Source organism: Micropterus dolomieu, linkage group LG02 (assembly GCF_021292245.1).
Source record: "Micropterus dolomieu isolate WLL.071019.BEF.003 ecotype Adirondacks linkage group LG02, ASM2129224v1, whole genome shotgun sequence".
Classification (NCBI taxonomy): domain Eukaryota; kingdom Metazoa; phylum Chordata; class Actinopteri; order Centrarchiformes; family Centrarchidae; genus Micropterus; species Micropterus dolomieu.
This window is the reverse complement of record NC_060151.1, coordinates 28,211,099-28,233,658: the sequence shown is the minus strand read 5'-3', so window position 1 is coordinate 28,233,658 and position 22,560 is coordinate 28,211,099. Positions and strand designations below refer to the sequence as shown.

The 22,560-nt window shown below is 42.8% G+C and overlaps 2 protein-coding genes across 4 annotated transcripts in view; both read right to left on the bottom strand.

The window, feature by feature from the left end:
* Positions 1-22,560, bottom strand: part of grin2ca (glutamate receptor, ionotropic, N-methyl D-aspartate 2Ca) — a 61,324-nt gene that overhangs the window by 17,252 nt on the left and 21,512 nt on the right. The window lies entirely within an intron of this gene.
* On the bottom strand, positions 6,635-14,770 carry cbx6a (chromobox homolog 6a). 3 transcript variants are annotated; one of them, XR_006822733.1, is made up of 7 exons: positions 14,524-14,770; positions 13,244-13,287; positions 12,981-13,046; positions 12,338-12,404; positions 10,362-11,725; positions 8,640-8,692; positions 6,635-8,307 (listed from the first exon to the last, which is right to left on the bottom strand). XR_006822733.1 is itself a non-coding variant. In XM_046036848.1 (5 exons), exons 1-5 carry the CDS (start codon positions 14,590-14,592, stop codon positions 10,460-10,462), a joined length of 1,512 nt encoding a protein of 503 aa, XP_045892804.1. In that variant the 5' UTR covers positions 14,593-14,770; the 3' UTR covers positions 6,635-10,459. The 3 variants fall into 3 exon arrangements, 1 of the variants encoding a protein (XP_045892804.1); XR_006822732.1 differs by having other exon boundaries at positions 6,635-8,692; XM_046036848.1 differs by having other exon boundaries at positions 6,635-11,725.

Here is a 22,560-nt window from a genome sequence, read left to right as displayed (position 1 = left end):
GTGTGTGTGTGTGTGTGTGTGGTTATAAGCCTGCCTATATGTCTCAATCTCAGCGGAGAACCTGATTCCCCTCAACCCCCCACCCTCTTTCCTGTCCAGCCAGCTTCATCTTTTATTTATGTCTCTATCCTGCTGTCGGATGCAGAGGTAGAGGCGGCTGACACGACGGGTGGGGGTGGGTAGCCTACAGAGGTGTGTGAGGGCCAGCAGGTGGAATGATTTCCCATGGGTCCATGTGGAGCGTGAGCAAGACATAAGGAGCGCCTGTGTCAGGAGTTACTTGTCAGAGCAGAGGTGAGGTGAAGATAAAAGAGGGAGGGAAGGAAAAAGGGGGAAGGGCGGGTGTTGGAAGAAAGATCAGGGCAGCTAAGATAATGAACATAGATGCCACTGCACAGGCCTTTAAACCTCTCACTGCCATTATTTTAATAGCTTTTTAATGGATCAGACAAAGGCTAAATTTAGTCACTGGACATTGACTCATCTGGCTAATTCATAATTTGAGTATCAGTCCAAATCTCCTGCTGACAAACAAAACTCAAACAGGAGGGTGAAGAGCAAGAACAACAGGTTTTGCCAAAGTTTGGCTCAGTATCTTTCCATGCGGTTACCTCGAGTTTCTCAATGCGGTCCTTCAGATCCATGATGGCCCTGGCAAGCTCCTCCACGGCACGCGCCGTCTGCAGCTGCGCCGCGGCGGAAGAACTGACATCATCCCCGGCCATGACGCGGCGATTGCCGCTCCAGACCCCGATGCTCCGCTCCGGGACGTTCTTCTCGTCCTCCAGGCCGCTCTCACACTCACTCAGCTTCCCCGTCAACTCCCGGATGGTCCTATGGTCCATGAGGATCTGGTCGTTCTGCTGCAAGACAGTCTGCCGAAGCTCCTCCGCGGTGGTCCGGAGATACGTCCAGTCTTCATCCCCGGCTCCGTACAGCGGGTCGTCCGCTTGCTGCTGTTGTCGCCGCTGCCTTAGATCTTTGGTCTTGCATTCTCCGACCGGTACAGGTGTGCAGATCAACCGACTGAAGCTGAACTGTTTCGCGGACCCACCGCCTGTCTCCTCCCCGAGGTTCAGCTCGTTCAGAGTGGGGACCTCCAGGCCGATGCCGCCGAGCCCGTCCCCTCCACCGTAAGACTCGGCGCCGTGTAGAGCGCCCAGCGGCCCGGCATGAGCCACCGATCCGGGCTCCAGGGGCTGGAGCAGCGTCTCCGATGTCAGGGTGCCGTTGTCGCTGATGGGCACGGCGCGTTTCCGGGGATAAACACTGGCGATGATGCAGATGACCGCGCCGAGGAAGGCCAGGGTGCCCGCTCCCACAAGCACCACCACGAACTTCATTATGACTGTGGAGACCGAAGCAAAATGTTACGGCTCAGTTTAAAAGACTGACACGTATAGGCTACACACCTGGAAACAGAAAAATCTCTTCTTTTCAGGCTGTTAACAGGCTACAAAGAGCAGCATCACTCCATACAGCAGCGTGTAGGAAGACTGCATCACCCGATTATAACCACGATCTAGTTAGTCATGAACTAGACTCACGCTGACACCTCAGTTTAACAGCCAGAGGTGTTTGCTGTAGAAATGTGGCACTTACGCACAGAAGATGTTTGCCAGATTCGATGCTGTTTTCCTCTTGACGCCCCCCCGTGTGTAGCCTAATATTGATGGCACCGCGCTGTCTGGACCAGAGATGCTCCCTCTCCTTCTCCGTGTTGCTAAGCTGCTCTCCTCCGTGCGTTACCATGGGGACCGTATGGAGAGGAGGGGCGAGGCTGTGGGCATGCGCCAGTCAGAGCAGAGGTGAACCTCCAGCAGCAGCTTGAACAAACAAGGCGGTGATGGATCAATGTGTGCTGTGCTATGTGTGTGTGTGTGTGTGTGTGTGCGTGTGTGCGCGTGTGCGTGTGCGCGTGTGTGGTAGAAAAAGAGAGAACAGAGAGGGTAGCCTCAGTGAAGAGGGTGAAGCATAAAATGAGACAGTGCAACCAATGTGTGATTTTGTGTGTGCATGGCATGTATTCATATTAATTAAAATCCAAATGTATTTTACACAAGATTTTGATTTGAAGAGACACTTTAAAGGTTCAGTGTGTAAATGTTAGTGGCATCTAGTGGTGAGGTTTCGAGTTGCAACCAGCGGCACATGGTGCATTCACATGCCCCTCGGATGGTCCCATTTCCCGAGTTGTGAAGTCTGTCTTCCAACATCAGTGTGTGTTCATGTGCTCTTAAGTCTGAATGTGGAATCAACATGGATGCTAGTACAAAGATGTGTTAGATTAGCATTATCAGAGCATATAAACAACACACAGACATCTAGTTCACTCTACATGGACAGCAAACTAACCGTTCTAACCAGTGCTTAATTTGTAAATTATTAGGTGCCGGAGCGTGTGAAATGTGCCGCCCACCGAAAATAATTAATTAATAATTTATGATCAAATTATGAATTATTAAAAACACATGGCGTACCTGCACATTGTTATAAAGGGCAAACAGAAACCATTATTAGCTACCAAATCAAACAGTAAATAAGGAAATCCATCAGACTTACTCTACTAGGCTGGATGAAATCTTGGATTTTACTTATGTAGAAGGGCAGTGTAGTGACGCAGCGCACTTTAGAGGTGATAGTATAGCTAACAGTCGCAGTAGCGGCGCTCCAGCTAGCTCCGGCACAAATTAAGCACTGGTTATAACCATATTAAAAATTACATTTGCAAAATATGCATATGCAATACGTGATTTTGCACAAATCATAGTTCTGCATACTTCTTTATGTCTCATGTAGCCTACAAGTTAATAATTCTCTTTTTGCAATAAAGATGTAAGGAGGAAAAAATATTGTGAATATTCCGGCACCACATGAATGCACCGTCAGTCACTGCTCACCTCTCACTTTCCAAGCCAGCATAAGAAGCTGAAACTGACACTGAAAACGTAGTTTGGGGTATTAGATTGCATTTCTGTCAATAGATCCTCCTAAAAAAAACACACACAGAACCTTTAAATTTTGCGAATATAAATAAAATCTATCAGAGAAACATCAATGCAAACATTTTGAAATAAACTGAAAACTGAAAACTAAAACCAGCTTAAGAACAGCCAAGTCGTACAAATGTACAGTGCACATACCTCACTCATGCACCCTTTACACACACACACACACACACACACACACACACAATGACAACATTTGGCATACCTGGCGTTGAAATAATCTTACCTTGTCATGCACACAGTATCTGCAGCCTGCATGTATTCACAGAAATGACAATAATAAAAAACAGGTCATACAGTCAGTTTAGAGGTAGAGAAAGGAAGTAGAGATATTGTAGAGCAGAAGAAGAAGAAGAAGGAAAAACACTGAAAGCTGGGAGCTGAGTAGGAGGAAGAGCACGCTTTCCCCAAGAGATGGTGCTGAATAAACTTAGCACTGACATGAAATGATCTGACCCTGACAGGGTGGTCCTCTGTGGCCTTGTTCAACAAACAAACATCTTCACTCAAAAGCTTTTCTTCACAGGGCGGATAAACCACTTTTAGAAAGTTTGCTCTTGATATTAGTCCAAATTAAACACAGACATGCAATGCGGGAAGGATCTTCTCTCAGCAGGGTGCTTCACCATCCCTGGGAAAAGGCACATTACTGCCAATCAGGGAAGCAAATCTTCTAATTAGCACAACGTTAAAAGAAAGCTCCATCCACACAAAGCCTAACCCAAGATATGAATCTGTGATATATAATTAATACCAGGAGATTCTTTTGTGATGAAATGCCAAACTCCTCTTTGTGGTGAACGCACTTAACCCACTTCACTTTGTACATTTCCCACAATACATTTCAAAAACTTTACATGACAACAGTAGAACGTAGTCTTTCAAAACTGAACAAGTTGACAATCATGCTAGAGGCTTTGTAAGGCTGTACGCATTGTGGCACTTTGAAATAAATGCTAAAATGCTCACAATAACAACACTAACATGCAAATGTTACAGATAATGTTTACCAGGTTCACCATCTGTGTGTTAGCATGTTAATATTTACTAATTAGCACAAATACAAAGTATAACTGACTAGCTGAGGCTGAATGTCATTAGTTTTCAGGTATTTGACCATGAACCAAAGTATTGGACAAATCATAGTTTTGAGCTGATGGGTGTCCTAGATGAAAAGTCTCACCAAAGTTACAATTCATCCTGAGCGGGACATGAATGTCTGTATTCAAATTCATGGCAATTCATCCAATAGTTGTTTATATGTTTCAGTCTGGACAAAAGTCATGGACCACAACTCAACTGGCATGCATCCTTGGTGCAAACCATGTCTTGTGACCGCACTGCACTTTAAACTATTAAGGCAACTACATGGTGCAGAAAACTCTGTTTCTTCCTCCTCTGATTCATTTCTCATAGAAGATTGCTAAATTTCAAAGCAAGTCTACAGGGAAGCTGTTGCTCTTTGATTCTGAAGGACTGATGTTTTAGAAATTTGAGTTTTTCTCCTGACATAACGTTGCAAAACAAGATTTGGTGTCAATATGAGACATCTAAACAAACTTTCCACCGGCAGTTAGAGTGAAAAGATTGTTATGTTTGGAAAACTGCTAAGAAAAAAAATCTTTCATCCTTCATTCATCTTTCTTCTTCTTCCTTAGCTCTTACTTGTCTTCTTCTAAGGTCTGCAACGAGATTGTTCGACTTGTAATTTATCGAGTTAGGACATTAGTTTGAATCTGCCATGGACCACAATTGGCATCTTTTAACAGAAATATAGATTACCTCCTATAAAACCACAACACACTTTTTTCCCCCCACACTTTGGTTTCTGTATGAGATAATGTGTTAATTAGAGAGCATTGGAGGTGCTTGCAAGTTTCATGTGAAGCCAAACTAATTGATTCCTGTCTTTATGCAAAGCAAAGCTAACCAGCTGCTGGTGGAAGCATCATATTTACCGGAGAGACATGCGAGTGGTTTATCAATCTTCTCATCTAACTTTCTGCAAGAAAGCAAGTGTATTTCCCAAAAAATAATTAAACTATCTTCTTAAAATGTGTGAATGTAACAGTTTAAGAAAGTCATGAAAGTGGTGATTTTTAGTCCTCAAGTCAAACTCAGGAAGGAACTAATAAGGTTGCTAAGGAACAAATAGCACATGAAAATACTCAGATTGGAATGAAGCTGGAAGAGAAACCTGGATTGTGTGTAATCTCCAGAGGTGGCTGATGTTGCACGCTCATACACACAAACACACACACAGATGTGGGCCACTCGTTTCAAACCACGATGACTATTTTAGTTCCATCTGGCTCGTAAACTCATGAGGTATCCTGCCAGGGAGGAAATAGATATGAGAGAGAAATAGAGGGGGCAAAGAAAAAAGTGACAATGGAACTATATTGCCTCCCTCTCTCTGTCTGTCTCTCTTCTGTTTACATCCATTACAGAACAGTGTGAACAGAAGAAAAATAAAACACTGCCTGTGGAAAACGAGATAGCTGTTTGAACTAGATGTATGTATTCATCACAGCATCAAAAGTGGTGACCTTAATATCACCCCAGCCTTCACCATCCCTCAGAAAACACAGAGGATGCTATGCTAGGGCACCCGTGAACGCATCAAAGCTCAACAGCGCCTCTCTGTGGGAAATTTGGGAACCACAGCAGGAATAGGAAGACAACTGTCACCTGACTCTACAGTTACCCACAGACAAAGGGAGTATCTTAGGCCCTTTTTTGTTGTTTTACGTTCAATCTACGTCTTGTCAACCTTGTTTCCAACCACAGCAGCAGTTTTTCCTCAGCTAAAAAACTCTAATAGCCCTACTGGACACTACCTGCTCAGCACCAAATGGTATACAGACACTTTAGCCACCAGCAGGTGAACATAGTGGGACATTTAGCAGCTTAAGGGCCAAATACTTACCTCGGGAGTTGGAAGACCAACAACAGAGCTAAACAGAGAATGAATCTAAGCGTCCTGAAACATGACTCTAATACTAACATGACTCCAAATGAATACTAATGTTGGTCTGTGTCTACTCAATGTGCAAATAGGCAACTATTTGCTAACACATTTGGTGCAACAGTTTGATGTGTAGAAGTGTTGCGTTTCCAGTTTGTTGTTCTGCCCCCAAGTGGCCAAAATGTCAATAATTGTAGCTTCAAGGTGGATTTAAGTTATTTATATATTTTAGATGCAAAAAATGTGCAGTCAGTCTATTTTTCGGCACATTATTGGTTATTAGGATACAGTGGTATTTACAGATGACATACTAAAGCAGGATAATTCTCTCTTCCTGCTGCAATAGGCCTACTGCTCAACTGTGTATGTAGGTGATCGCCTTCTGTGTGAACTTGTTTCTGATACAGATGAAAGAGTGCTTAAATGGTTTTATCTTGCATTTCTCTTGCTTTATGGTAAATTGAGATTGTAAACATGTGACATTTTTAATTAAAAATGGCTTATATATTTAAATTTTCTATTGCAAGGAAATTGCATAAAGACTTTCATTCCTACACTTATCACAACCATCTTTAGAACAGGTCCCCCACTTCACCCCTTAAATCCATACAAAGGCACCAAAAAATGACGACAGCTGAAAAAGTACAATAAAGCAAACTGCTTTTTAAAGAGCTTTTAATTCAAAGCCTTGTACAAGAAACAGACACAGAAAGCAACAATAGTGACAAGTAACATGACACTGAATACATAATCTGTACAATAAGGGTTTGCAAAACATGCTTCAGAAGTTCAGATACATTACAATGTCATCATATCCTCCACCTCCTCATCATTACCTTCAATACAATGTACATAATTCATATTAGCATTAAACCAGACAAAACTGCAGTCTTGACACATTAAAAATCAGAGTTTGCCTTCTGATCAAACCCATATTGGACTATTAAAAAATAGCATTCAAATAAACAGCATCACATTAACATTATGCATATTTCCAAAAAAAAAGTATTAAAGTACAGTACAAAGGGGAAAAAAGGCTTAAAAAGCACAATTTTAAAATCATTAAGCATCTTTATGGATACATTTAAACAAGAATCCTTCTTTTTATCCAATTAGTGCCAAATAAATCTAGCACTCAAAATTACATCACATATAAATGTAAAACAATTTAAAAAGGGGAAAAAAGGCTTAAAAACCATCAAATAATAAAATCAAGAGCCCTATTTGGTTGAAAGATAGGCCACTAAGTTGAGTTGTGCTACCCCATATGAGAAAGAGAGAAGAAAAACATTGCGATCAACTTTTGGAAACATCATCTAGCAGCCTAAATACCTTACAAATCTACCAACCGCAAGAGTCACTTCTATCCACCACTTAAAGATATAGTAGATGAAAATAAAAAATAAAAAAATCAAAAAAAAAAAAATCTATTCCAAATCATGATATATCCATTTGGAGAAGAAAATAATCCTTCATTGGTTTCTGAAAAATATAGAGGACTCAAGTCTGTTTTCGCTTTGTCAAATAAGGATTTAAAGTTAAGTATCTCAATTTGAATTTAAGCTAGAGCATATCATAGGATTCACATTTTTCCTTCATATAATGGATGTGTCATTTTGGAATAAATCCTTCCACGTGTAACCTATGAGAGTACTGAAACAGTATTGACAACAACTAGAACCATTCAGTACATGACAGGAGAGGAGGCGACATCTTCCTCGTCTGTGTTAACAAAGACTTTAGCGATGCGCTTGCACCTTTGGAAAATGAGACATCTGAAGCTTATCAAGGTCATTACTGTTTGCAACATTGTAATCTTTACCACCCAAGTCATGGCAGGTAAGGAAGTTTTTTTTTTTGTTTGTTTGTTTTTTTTAGCATGTAAGAGCTGAGTAAGACGAGGTAAACGTTGCCTGGAGTGCGGCTGGGTTGAACGGAGCAGCTAGAAGGCAACACATGCGGAAGATTTTTCAATATTGTAACATACAGGTACACCAGAGTAAGAGCCAAGGTCTGGGAAGGTCTAGAAAGAGTAGACTGCTCCAGAAAATGGTTTAGAGTCTGTGTATAAAAGGGCCAGGTTTCTTTTGAAGTATCTCAGGTACACTTGAAGGTCAAAAACTTTAAACACTTTCAAGGCATGTAGCTGGAAACACCCTGCAGGGACTGAGCTCGGGAGATTTGCAGTCAAGAACAAGTGAGCGATGGATCACATCTTTTTCTAACCACCAGACAACCACACACTTTCTGACTAACATGATAGCAGTGAAAAAGACCGCACACCTGGTGTATCCGGAGAAAACAAAATCCTGTGTCAACATCCTTTGCTCTCTGGTCAGAAAACAACAGGTCATTAGTCATAGTTTTTGCCTTGGTGACAGGCAAAAGGAGCAAGAGAGGAAACAAAAGACTTGGTCAACTGGGACAATAAAAAAAAAGAAGCATCTGATCAATTGTAACTTGATAAAGTGGCTGGAAAAGTACAGAGTAGATACATTTATCAACCACAGACAAAAGATAATTTGTCTTGAGGCAAATTTCCCCCAAGAGAAACCAGCGGCAAGAGAGGACGTTTTTCATGTTTGAGCATGGTTGGGTCCTGTTCCTCATGGTTCCTCTGCATGTGATTAAGAGCACTGTGTAACCACAAGTAAGGAAATTACCTGGTCAAAGGTTAGGGTGTAGAGCCACGACCTGGTGCCTTGCTCACAGAGACCTGAGCAGGGAAGAAAAACGTTATTGCTACTCTTAACCCTTTATGCAGAAATTTGTGGACTGTGCTAATTAAAGTGTCACTGATTTTCACTTGGAGAAAAAAACAAAAATTTAAAAAAAAACAACAATAACCCATTTTGTAGCAAGTGGCAAACCTGCAACGCACAAAGAAATAGGTTTTCTCAATGCAAGCAACATTTCTACAGACAGTGGCTGAAATTTGAGAGACAAACCTGCATGTTATTTCAAATGAGAGAAAAGCTGAAACTGTGTCAACATAATTCAGCCTGAAAAGGTGTATATATTGCATTTCTGTATATATACGATATTTATATGATATATCCAAAAGAAACTGGCAGAGTAACATTACAATGCCTAATAGAAAGTTAGTGAACAAGTTGACAGAAAAAAGGATGCCCTTTGTCCTCAAATTCCTGGCTTTGTCTGGTTCCTCTAGCCTGAAATGGGTAGCAGGAAGAGACAGAACCAATGCTACATGAACCACTTTTTTTTGGAGCTACTAAAAAAGTACTGTTAGCTAAAAGACTGACCAGCAACATCCAAAGGACCAAAGCAGGGTGTAAAGCTGTTTGCTCTACCTGCCAAAGTGGAAGGTAAACAGACAAACCTACCAGTCGCTATTGATTTTTAGAAGCCAAAACTGCCTGGATACACGTTACACAGGCTTTAACCACCTGCCAAGCAGCTCAAAGGTAACTGGTATTTTTAGCTGCATGTGGTTGCTGGCTTCAGCCTGAACTGTGTTCTGCTCATGGACCTTCTAGACCTTGACAAACTGAAAGTTATATGGTCCAGATCTGGCATAAAGAAAACATTTTTACAACTAAATGCAGGCCAGTTTAGAGTCTTGGTGGACGTCACAGAGTTGTAGAAGGTGGTGGGTTTGTGAGAAAACAAGGCAAGCAGGGAAAGACGACAAGGAAAGCAATAACTTAATAATTATTGTTTTTGTATATTCTTTTGCAGCTTTTAAGGTTGTGCGTGCATATAAATACTCACACTGTATATATATGCATGTGCGTTCAAGAAAGAGAGGAAAAGGCCTTGAAAAATTGATGAACTACATAAAATAGGTCGTTTTTCGATGCAGTCAAGTGCATTGCATTTACCTCGCTGTATTGATGCAATATATGAGTCCAACTGTGTTAAGTGCAAAAACACGTCACCTCATTTATCATTAACAAGCTGGACTTCCGATATAAGGGGTGGTGGAGGGTCAGGAGATTGGCATAACACCTGAAGGCTGTCAATAACATCCTTCACAGCAGGGCCTGAATCTAAAGAGTATTTATTTCTTTACATACACCAAGTGTGCTTGTTAAGGGCTCACCCCACACACCAGATGGTTGAGCCTTTCACTTTTTTTTCCTTTTTTTTTTTAAAAATCACACCAAACAAGCTGAACTCAGCATGTCTGAAGCAAGTGAAAGAAAACAAATACCATTTACATCCAAGTCTGCTTCAAAGAGCCAGTGCTGTGCAAGTCGACAAAATATGGCGATTTAAGTGACAAGAAGGGCATATTAGCTGCCCCTTTTCGAATGTATACTCTTCTTTTAAAAAAAATATGCTCTTTTTTTACTTTTCAATAGCTGGGCGGTATTAAGATACATTACATTTCATTAATGGTTACACAAATATGGACAAACCTTTAAGGAAAAGGTAGGAGGAAGCTGACGTGGCAACACTGGTATGATATTTTTTTCATTCATCATTAATGGCAATCGACTTCATAACATCTGATCTCTTATGGCTTGGGTGGAGAGGGGTCATCAGAGGTGGTGCCCGGGGGAGGAGAGGAGGCCTCTTCAGGGCTAGGGGAGGGTGAGGCGGGGCCGGAGGCAGGGGAGGGGAACTCTTTTATGGTGACAGTGACGAGGTTAGTGGTGACGTCAGTGACCACCACATCCTTGCAGCTTGGAGCCATTTCAGGGTGCCAGTCGGGGTCTCCCTCGGCGGGAACCCTTCGGGGTTCGGCGGGGGCAGAGCTCTGGTCCCCAGGGGTGACAGAGGAAGGGGCGGCGGGCAGCTGGTGTTTAGCCCTGCGTTGGCGAGGAGTTTTCCTACCTCCCTCTGGGGGGACCGAGAGGTCCTCCTCCTCCTCATCTTCCAAAGAAGAACAGGGTGAGGAGGGGAGGAAGGGAGATGCGGACGCTGCATCTGAGGACGTGGGAGGAGCAGGCAGCTTGGCGCCCTCACCCTTCTTGGTCTCTGTCTGAGGTTTACTGGACTTGGGACCCTCGCTGGAAGATGAAGCTCCGGTGGTTGGCTGGGACTGAGTAGCTGAAGCATTGGCAGGAGATTTTCCTTCAGAGCCGCTGGAGCTGGAAGGAGAAGGAGGTGACTGGTACTGGGAGGAAGTGGAGTGGGTGTCTCTGGCCCCTGTGCTGGAGCATGACCCTGGGTGGGAGGGAAAGGGCAAAGGGCCTCCACATTGCAGCCCAAACGGCTTCCCGTACATCGGGAAGCCCAGCATCTTCAGAGGGGGCTGGAAAGGTCTATAGGGTGCCTCTCCTTTCTTCCCAATGATGCGATTGCGGGAAGGGATGTTTTGGCGTCCTGCTGTAATATTCCTGCTGCCTGCGGCTGCACCACCCCTACCTGGCTTGTCAATGACCTTCAGGTTGAGGATGATCCGACCCCTCTTGACCTCCCGGGGTTTGACTCTACGGTTGAGGATGCGGACAGTCTCAGAGAAAGGAGAAACATGCGGGCGCGAGGGGAAGCCACCGGGGTTGGAGAAGGCGGCCGCCATGGGGTCTGAACGGGGAAGAGGGCGCCTGGACATCCGGTGGCAACGGTGAATGTCTTTCTTCAGCTTATGGGTGGCTGCAAGCGAATTGAGTTTAGGAGTGGGTGCCAAGGTTGAGGAAGAGGAGGACGAAGATGCTAAATGATGAGGCGAAGCGGAGGAGGAAGGAGTTGCTTGGCTGGAAGTGGATGTAGAGGAGTGTGACGGAGTCTGGCGGGCATTTGAGGCTCGGCTGCTGGTCCCTCCTTTCTGAGCACGAGCCTAAGGGAGATGATTAAGAATTAAGAAACCATTTTTGCAAGAGTATGAGCTTTTTTATTGTAGTTTTTTTTTACTTGCAAATCACCAAATCAATGCTTAGTGGGAATATTAAGCAGTATTTACGGGCCCTTAATCAGTAACTTTCTGAATAGGTGTTAAATATTTGTGAATAAATTATGAATAACAATGTATGTAATAAAGAGAGATCTATTTTGTTACTGTGGTCATTACCGTCCAAGTAAAATGATTAGAACTTCAAGACTTCAAACAAGTAAGAAAACCTGCTTCCAGTAGGGTGAACTTATTCATACAGCAGAAATCACAAACAGAACTTTCCACTTTCCTATAACGTGCTGCTTCCAGAGCAATAGTATGCAAGAAGATCACAATGAAACAGATCAATAAATTATGGTTACAATTACCAGTATGCTATAATTTCCAGTTAAAAAGGTTGTAAAAACTATAAACTGTCACTAGAAAGCTTGTTTTCAGCTTTGCACAACTGACTTTTCAATCACAGCTGATGTGTTTTGTGTATTCATAAAATACCATTTGAGTCTCATCTTCATACGTTACATACAAAAATAATAAAAGTCATAAAAAAACTTTTACCTTCATGACAAAGTTTTTGGGTTTTGGCCCCCGTTTCTTCGGCCCATGCAATTCCCGTTCCCGTTCCCTATAAAGACGGAAATGACAGTTGCAACAATATACATTTCAAAAGTAAAAACAGTCAAAAAAAAAAAAGACAACAAAAAAAAAAAAAGAACACCACAATGAGAGCAAAAATAACAAATCATAACAGAAGATAGAGATGAAAGCTGTGGGTGTGTGAAAGTAGAGCAGTCGGGCACAGACAACATTTGAAGCTGAAGTTTCCATTTGATGTGTCTCTCTCTGTGTCCCGTTTTTAATGGCGTCCGTTTTCATTTACTGTAACCATCTACTCTGTTAGCAGCACAAGGCTTTCAAGTTGCTTGGCAGCAGATATAAAGAACATCAGCTCAGATGGATGTTTTACAATCAAGAAGAGAAGGAGGAATGTAAAAACACAAGCAGATGGGGTAAAAGCGGAAGCAAGGAAACAGTACTACTTAAAGTAAGATACATGGGAGTTTATGTAAATTAAGGACATAAAACAAAGTTTAAAATTAAGAAAAAGAAGAGAAACAAATAAATTGGACAAGCTTTAAAAATTTGAAGTTATGAGTTTCACACAGAGTATGACCTGTCATTATAAACTGTCTTTACTCACTTTTGCTCAAAGCCCATTATCAGTCTGTCATCCAGAATATTCTCCTCTGGCTCCCAAGTGCTGTGCCTAAACAAAGATGGAGCAACATGAAGAAAACACACAAGAACACTTTTTTTTTTTTTTTTTAAACCAGGAAGGGTTTAATCCACATTTTCAGTTTAATGTGAGATTAAAGAACATTAAAAACAGCACAACACAAATCCTCACTTTTAAAAATACAGAGATGTCAATTTTCATTTAAGTCAAAGTTAAGAAGCACTTACTTCATTGCCCATCCTTTCCATTTTACCAGGTATTCAAGTCGTCCCTGCAAGAAAGGGCAGATGGTGGATTACAAAAACAGGGCCAAGAGTTTTGCAGCAGCATCCTTTTCGCTGCTCAGTTGTTGGCTAATCTACATTTGGGAGTTACTGGGATTTTGCTGTGCGTCCTTTACACAAAACAAAATCTTGCATGCTTCTCAAGCAACACACCACCACTTCATTAAATTTAACCCTGTTTCAGTCCTGCAGACTCCTTGACAGGGTCTATATTAGTCTGGCAAATGTCATATTTGAACTTGATTATGTTTCAATGAAGAAATTGTACTTGTAGTAGGGGACTTCTTCGCATTTGTTCTCATCTTGATGTGAGCTCATCCTGGCTTTCAAAGTTATAAATAAATTCTTAATAACATCAAATATATTTAACACTGGGCATCAAACATTTTTACGTTTCATTTGCACAGAAGTCACATCACATAAGGGCATACCCCCCCCCAAGATGACAACCTCTACAACATCTTTGAGGAGTTCGTCTTAAACCTAAATATGGTATGCCTGATTTTGTGCAAGTGCTTGTTTTACATCTCACAAGAGTGGTTATGAGGTTCTGGCAGGCAATTTAGAAACAACTGAAGGCCTGGTAGGCCCGCTGGTTAATACCAGCCATTTAAGATTACGTTACCCTACCATGATTTATAGGGTCTTTTCCAGTATACAGACCTTACCAGACTGATAAACAATAACAAACTATAAGAAGGCCGTCATCAACTGTGGCTGATAAAACTCCTTTCTCTCATAAACAGTAGATGAGTGCAAGTACTAATGTTTTGGAAACCATCCTTCACAAGCTGCAGAAGAATGCAGTAACGTTAGTCTCCAACAACCTTTCATGTGGGTGCCACAAACACCTCTCCCACAGGCTGTAAAATGCAGACTGTGGCCGTATAGCTTTTAGCTACCATTAGCTGGCAGAGAAATCGGGCCCCTCCATTTCATAGCACTGCCCTCATCCCATCGGCTGGGCTGCCGTGTTCTGCAGCTAGCCCCTTCTTTGTGTCGCTGTTTTTATTGCCCCGCTAACGCCTGAATATACGAGCCATGACTGGTAGCCTCGTTATTTAGCTTCTAGCTAGCAAAGTAGAGGCATTCAGCAACCACAAGGCCCCCATAGCATTGCACAGGCTCACGAAGACAGCCCTGAGCCTATGGACCCGGAGCGCTGCCGTGCTGACCGCGGCCAACATCTGCTTGAAGTCAAAACACGCGGGACTGTAACTCACCTTACGAACGCGGCGTTTCAGTATGGCTTCCGCGGCGAAAACGCGATCTCCCACCGCAGAGAGCTCCATCTTTCACGCCCGAACTAAGCTACCTGTCTCTGTTTTCCTCTCTCCAGACGCCAAGCTCCGCTGTGTGCTCGGGCCGACCACAGCCAAACTGTGCGAGAGGTAACGTAACGTTAGCAGACACACATGCAGACACACACCACTACTACTGCAGCAACGGCCAGCCTGCTATATGTCACGTGGCCGGGGCCAGCCCCTTCGGTCGTCCTGGCAACGATGAAGACACTCACGAGGATGCAAAGATCCGCGCGCTTCACAGAGCTCTCATCATCTTTGTTTGATGACAGGCGGCGCTATAACACACGATATTATTAACGCTAATGGTATTATTCAATTCACACATTTTATTCCAGACTCACCTCTGTCCTGGGGGCCTTGTAGGGGTTTTAAAAACACCGACGGCATAAGTTGCCTTAAATGTCATTTACACTGGGGACGCTGTTTCCCCACCACTTTTTGAAATGGCTGATTTTGTCCCCATCACTTTATAAAGCATCATTTGTTAAAATAATATTCTGAAATATAACTTGCAATAAGAAATGTTAAATAACAAATGAAAATGCACTGAGAAAGGTTTATTTGCACAATAAGAAAATATGCAATGCAATTAAAATAGGCTATAGAAGAAAAAAATGTGCATCATCCTAAAAAAAGTATGGTAGGCCTAAGCTAAAAAACAAAAACAAGCTACTGATTATAAAATGACCCAAAAAACGTGCATGCCCCCATCAGCCCCAACTTTAACAACTTCTTGACACAGTTTCGTTTTGGCCAAGTTTTCCTTTCTCTCCCTGTGAACATGTCAAAAGAAGCGGTAAGACTAAATCATGCCTACCACTGTTGCCTCAGCAGGGATGATATTAAAAGAGAAATGTTGATCTACAGCAGGCCTACATCTAAAAGCATTACACAACGCATGAGAGCCTTACTGCATTATATTCCATTATATTTGTATATCTTGAATTGTCACCTGCCCACCTGAATTTTTTGTTCCCTTTTACATAAATAAAAACATTTCCACCATAAACTGGTGCAGAAACTTTTACCAGAATGCAGGAAATTAAGTGTTTAATGCTCAAAATTTCCCCCAGACCCACCGCTCATATACAGTATCTCAACATTAATGATATCTTCAGATCACTGTTTAAAGATCTTCTCGTCTCATTCCCAATATCGTGAAGTCTCTTCACACCCATAATCTCTGTCCCTCTGTCCTCACCACTTTTTAATGCAAAGTGACGCCCTTGGTCCCCCCACCCCAGGTGTTTGATGTTTAAATTTGCATTTATCTTATTCAGTTAACTGTCAATAAAGAGTGTTTATTTCTATTACTATTATTATTACTAAGTGGATATAGACCTACATAATGGATTGATATTTCTATTTACTTGTAATTCTTTAAAAACGTGACTCTGAGTTGCCCTTAGGTGTCAGTGTGAGTGGTTGTTTATTTCTGTTGGCTCTGTCATGATGTTAGGCCTACTGTACATTAACCACCAACTGTAGGCCTATATAAAATATAATATATTCACATACGCTATGTGCTACTGTATAATATCTGTATATTGTAACTCCTCTGTACATACTGTAAGAGACAGCAAAAATGCACTCATCTGGAAAATCTCTAGGCTATATTTCCAGAAGCTAATTGCATTTCATTAGCTCCGTGCATTCTCCGCATAATGACAATAAAGTTGACTCTAATCTAATCAGAAGTAGCTGTAATTCCCATCACTACTGTTCAGGGTCACCCCTCCGTGATCCATAAGCTGTTATAGATAGGCCTGATGGATGGAAGGACAGATGGATTATTTAAAATGAGTGACAGCCTATAGGCTAAATAGTCAATTTAGTTGTTGCCCTGTCTCGTTAGATAAAGTTAAAATAAAATAATAAAATAGTAAGCGATGGAACCTGAAGATGAAAACATCCATACCATCTTTTAATGTAGAATGTACACTCTCGTCTGGTTACTGAAACCTGTGGCTAAAACTCACAAATTTTCATAAAACAGAGGACATGACCTCCATGTAACCACACCCCTGCCTCTGTCGTAACATGTGCTTTCAGACAAGTTGCTTAATCTAACTGAGACAGCATTTTACTGGAAGCTCGGATATATATATAGGTATTTCCAAATAGAAAAGGCAAGGCCCAAGTTTAGTGTTTAGATGAAAGAATGACACTGCCCCCTTAAAAATGTCTTAAACTTCTGGATGTGTTGCCTTGGGGTTTTCAAAGTCTGAGACTATGGGCCTCCGCTCAGACAAAGCTTATTTAAAAGGCACCCACTCACCCCCAATGGTCGCTGTTTACATTCCACCTCAGGCCTGTGTTAGTGAGACGTTTCTACACCTGGCCGACCAGATAACTAACGTGGAGAAAAAACATCCAGACTCCCTGCTCATTGTTCTTGGGGATTTAACAAAGCAAATCTCAGTCATGAACTTCCAAAGTACAGACAGCATATTAAGTGTCCCACCAGGGACACTAACACACCACTGCTACACTACATTAAAGGATGCCAATCACTCTGTTCCCCGTGCAGCCTTGGGACTCTCTGATCACTTTCTGGTTCATCTTATCCCGACACACAGGCAAAAACTGAAATCTGCTAAACCTGTTGTAAAGACTGTGAAAAGATGGACCAACGAGTCAAAGCTGTAGTTACAGGCCTGCTTTGACTGCACTGACTGGAGTGTTTTTGAGGCTGCAGCCACTGACCTGGACGAACTAACTGACACTGTGACATCTTACATCAGTTTTTGTGAGGACATGTGTGTGCTGACTAAAACCTTCCGCACATACAACAACCAAAAACCCTGGTTCACAGTGAAACTCAGGCAGCTTCATCAGACCAAAGAGGAGGCCTTCAGAAGTGGGAGTCTTGTACAACCAGGCCAGGAACACAATGACTAGAGCGCAATTTATACTTCTGCGTGAAATCGACGTAGCCTCTGCGTAGCCCATTACCCTATGCTGTCACCTACGGCGTAGCCTGACGTGCACCTCCTCAAAAATGTAACTACACGTTGAGTCGACGCGGGCCATAAGCTCTGTGATTGGTCGGCTGGGAAGCCTCGCAATGCCTCCGAGCTGACGGGAAGTGCCTGTGCTTTGAAGTAACTTTTACTAGCGTCCAAAACAGCGGCTGTAACATGGTGGAAAAATATATTTGACTGTCACAACCCGAGCGAAATGACTCGTTACATTATCAGAATGTGATCTATTCGGTTGATAACATTTGAAAAGGCTTTACCAGCTGCACGTTTACAATTTTACCCCCATTCACGTTAGCGGAGTGCTAAACGGGAAGTTAGCCTGCTCGACCGGCAAAAGTCAATACAGTGGATGCTGTAGTGCTACTGCCGACTAGCGTTTGGGGATGTAATTGCTGATTGAAGGACACACAGACGCACAAGTATTAATGCATGGCTACGTGTGTAGCTACGCCGTAGGCTACGCACAAACAAAAACCCTGGTGCGTAGCTACGCTGTAGGCTACGCACGTAGACCCTACGCAGGAGTATAAATCAGGCTTAAAGAGGTCAAAGCTGCAAAGAGGTGCTATGCTGAAAAGCTAAATAACAGCTTTGCAGCCAACGACCCTGCGTCGTTGTGGAGAAGCCTACGGACACTCACAAACTACAAGAGACCATCCCCCAACACTGCTGGTACTCAACGACTGGCAGACGAGCTGAATGGTTTCTACTGTAGGTTTGAAAATCACACCTCTCCCCCACTCCAACGCCATCTTCAAACAGTCACCTTCCACCTCTGACCTCTCACCTGCACTCAAGATCTGTAAAGGGGACGTGAGCCACCTCTTCCAAAGGCAGAAGGTCAGGAAGGCTCCTGGCCCCGACGGTGTGTCTCCATCCTGCCTGAAAATCTGTGCGGACCAGCTGGCCCCCATCTTCACTCAGATCTTCAACAGATCACTGGAGCTGTGTGAAGTTCCCTCCTGCTTCAAACGCTCCACAGTCATCCCGGTCCCAAAAAAACCCCTCCATCTCTGGACTAAATGACTACAGGCCCGTCGCCCTGACATCTGTAGTCATGAAGTCCTTTGAAAGACTGGTGTTGGCCCACCTGAAGGACATTACAGGCCCCCTGCTGGACCCCCTGCAGTTTGCCTACAGGGCTAACAGGTCAGTGGATGATGCTGTCAACTTGGGTCTGCATCACATCCTGCAACAACTCGACTCTCCAGGGACATATGCAAGGATCCTGTTCATGGACTTCAGCTCGGCGTTCGACACCATCATCCCGGACATCCTCAGCACCAAACTCACCCAGCTCACTGTTCCAGCCTCCACCTGTCAGTGGATCACAGACTTCCTGACTGACAGGAGTCAGCAGGTGAGGCTGGGGAACATCACATCCAGCACCCGGACTATCAGCACTGGCGCCCCCCAGGGGTGTGTGCTCTCCCCACTGCTCTGCTCCCTCTACACCAGCGACTGCACCTCAGGGGACCCATCTGTCAAACTCCTGAAGTTCGCTGACGACACAACGGTCATCGGCCTCATCCGGGACGATGACGAGTCTGCCTACAGACGGGATGTTGATCAGCTGGCTCTCTGGTGCAGTCAGAACAACCTGGAGCTTAACACACTCAAAACTGTGGAGATGACCGTGGACTTCAGGAGGAGCCCCCCAACTCTGCCCCCCCATCACCATACACAACAGCCCTGTGTCTGCTGTGGAATCCTTCAGGTTTCTGGGTTCCACTATATCCCAGGACCTGAAGTGGGAGCCCAACACTGACACCATCATCAAGAAGGCCCAGCAGAGGGTGTACTTCCTGCATCAGCTCAGGAATCTCAACCTGCCTAAGGACCTGCTGATCCAGTTCTACACAGCCATCATCCAGTCTGTTCTCTGCACCTCCATCACTGTCTGGTTTGGATCTGCCACCAAAAAGGACAGGAGCAGACTACAACAGACAGTCACGACCGCAGAAACAATAATCGGTGCCATCCTGCCCTCCAGTCAGGACTTATACTGCTGGAAACATCACTGCCCCCCCCCCCCCCCCCCCCCCCGGACACAACCTGTTCCAGCTTCTCCCCTCTGGTAGGCGCTACAGAGCACAGTACGCCAAAACCAACAGACTCAGGAACAGTTTCTTCCCACAAGCCATCACTCTGATGAACAGCTGATTTCTGACTCAAAGTGTCAGGAACAATTCCTGTGCAATAACCCAGTAACTCTGCCTCTAATCAGCCACCGGTTTACAGGTTTCCACTTATTATTTATTTATTCACCATTCTCCTACCTCAGGTCATAAGGTCATAGGTTCTTTTTTTTTCCAGCATCCTTTGCACTATGCTCCATCACACTGTGTACATGTATGCATGTATGTGTATGTGTGCCTGTATATCATATCCACCTTCAACATGTACATAATAGTTTACTCTTGCATCCTTTGCACTCTGATCACTGCACTATTTGTCAGTATGTCTATATTGTTTTGTTCATGTGTGTCTGTTAGTGTTGTCTATACTGTAGTTTGTGTCTGATTTTATTTTATTATTATTTTGTTATTGTGTTATGGTATTATTGTATGAGTAAGCACATCGTGAGCAATGTACAATCCTGAGTCAAATTCCTCGTATGTGTACACATACCTGGCAATAAAGCTGATTCTGATTCTGAAAGACAGTGAACTTCCCCAAAACTGTGTCTCTGAACTCTCTTTAACCAAATCACACGCATTTCGGCTATTCCAATTTCCTTTTGATAACTACCTTGTAATACCTAATATCAATATTATTTATAATATAAATACTAATATTTTTCACTTACATTCTCTGAGCCTCCTCTGGACTTTGGAGCCCCCCACTTTGAAAACCTCTGCTGTAGCATATATATGTTCCAACAAACATTTATATAGCATAGATAGCAGCTTTATGATCCATGTCAAAACAAGCTGTGAATTATGGCAAAAACTCAGAATAGATAGTGACATTAACAGACCGCTCAATGATAAAGTTAAAATAACCTAAATCATTGCATGAATGCACCAGCCATAAAAATGCAAGAATATTATTACATCACACAGTGCTTTGAAAGGGCCCACTCTGCATCACAAGTACTTTGATATTTGCAGATAACACTTGTGCATTAAAAGCAAAGAAACAAAGTAAAGTAAAAGTTAAATTTTGAATCAAGAATCTTTACTTTGTGGTAGGCTATTGCTGCTTTCACATAAGGAAGTGAATCTAAACTGAATTTGTATTACTGTCAAGTTTGTTATTGGTATTTTACAATGGCTTAAGAACCAACAACTGGTTCATAACTAAAAACTCTAATGCTTATAATCGAAAAACAAATGTACATGTATTTTGAATAATTTATAACGTATAAGAGCTGTTTACTGTTTTAAAGTCCCATATATTATTAAGTAGGTTGAAAATTGCCCTATGATGTGGTTTCTCTTAGTATGTGCCTATTAGGCCTATAGTCTTGTCCCAGTAAAAGATACCGGTATCATTGAAATATGTATTATATATATTCATTATATTTATGTTTATTCATATGTATTTATTTCATATGATCAGGAACAGTCAACTCTTCTTAACTTGCTCAATTGACGATGTTTGATGATGTTTGAAGGTTTATATATACACCTTTATATAACATTTTGACTAACCATTGTAGCTTCTTTAAAGTATGGTGCTCACTGGACAGTCAAAGGACTTGTCTTTGGTGGTGGGACTTTCCAGTGTGAAGAAAACCCGAGCATCGTGGATGTGTCCTGACCCACCCCTTTTTACCTAGCAGTCTCCTAATTCTTGAGCTCTGATTGGATCAACTCACGCCAGTCAAGACTCAGCATGTTCGGTTGCAGTCTCGCGGTTGTTGATGTAGCTGTCAGAAGTCAGCAGAGGCAGAGAGCTAGCAGGTAAGCACCGACAGACATGCTGCGTTTGTACCAGTTAATGCGATTAGCTAACTTACGCTATATAGGCAGCTAACAGCAGCATAGATGCTCAGAATATTTGGGATCTTTATATTAAAAACATAAAATAAATGGATTTTCGCTGACAGCGTCGGTATCATGTCAAATTGATTCTGACTAATTTGGAACTCGTGAGCAGCATGAATGGAGCCACTTGTTCAACATTTAAATGAGGACTAGCCTCATTTTTCATACTCACCACAAGGTCTTGGAGTGTAATAGAAAGTGGAGAGTTGAGAGATAGCCCACGTTGTTAACTAATGTGGAAGCCCAGCTGGTTAAAAGGGGAGTATAATTAGCTAAACCTAACAGGAAGTTGTTTTTGATTGTGTATAGTTCGTTACTTAACTGATCTAACCACAAATTAGAGACTCAGCAACCATAATATGTAATATCTGGGATATTACACCTGTTGCAATTCTTGAGCGGTTACATGCTGTCCTAGGGGCTAAAATAAATCATTCATTATTGTTGAAAACAATCCTACAGGCTGCCAAACAGAGCTGCCAAAAAAGGCAGAGCCACAGTAAACATTTCTGCATGTGCTGCCAAACCTCTTGTCTTATATCAGTTAGAGATGTGTTTACAGAATGTGCTGTAGATTGTCTGAATCTTCTCTACTCTCTTTGTCTCAAGGTAACAATGCAGTTCCTGGGACGGCTGTTGGACACAGTGTCCTCTGTGTCAACCCTCTTCACCAACCCCTACCGGGTCAGGGATGTGCCGCTCTCCGACTACGGTGGAGGAGGCAAAGTCATGCTGAAAGAGGAGGGACGCATAGTCCTGTACAAAAACAGCCAGTGCCAGTCATGGGACTGTCTTCTCATGTGTCCTGAGATATCTACTATGACGCTGAGGTCAGTATTGATCACATCAAAGGCGGGGAGAGGGGAGTGATATGTGTCATTTGTAGCATATTACAGCCACTGAACTAGGTTTAAATATGCTAATGTCAGCTGAAATGACCACATAAGATATGATGCAGGTTTTTGGTTTATGATTCC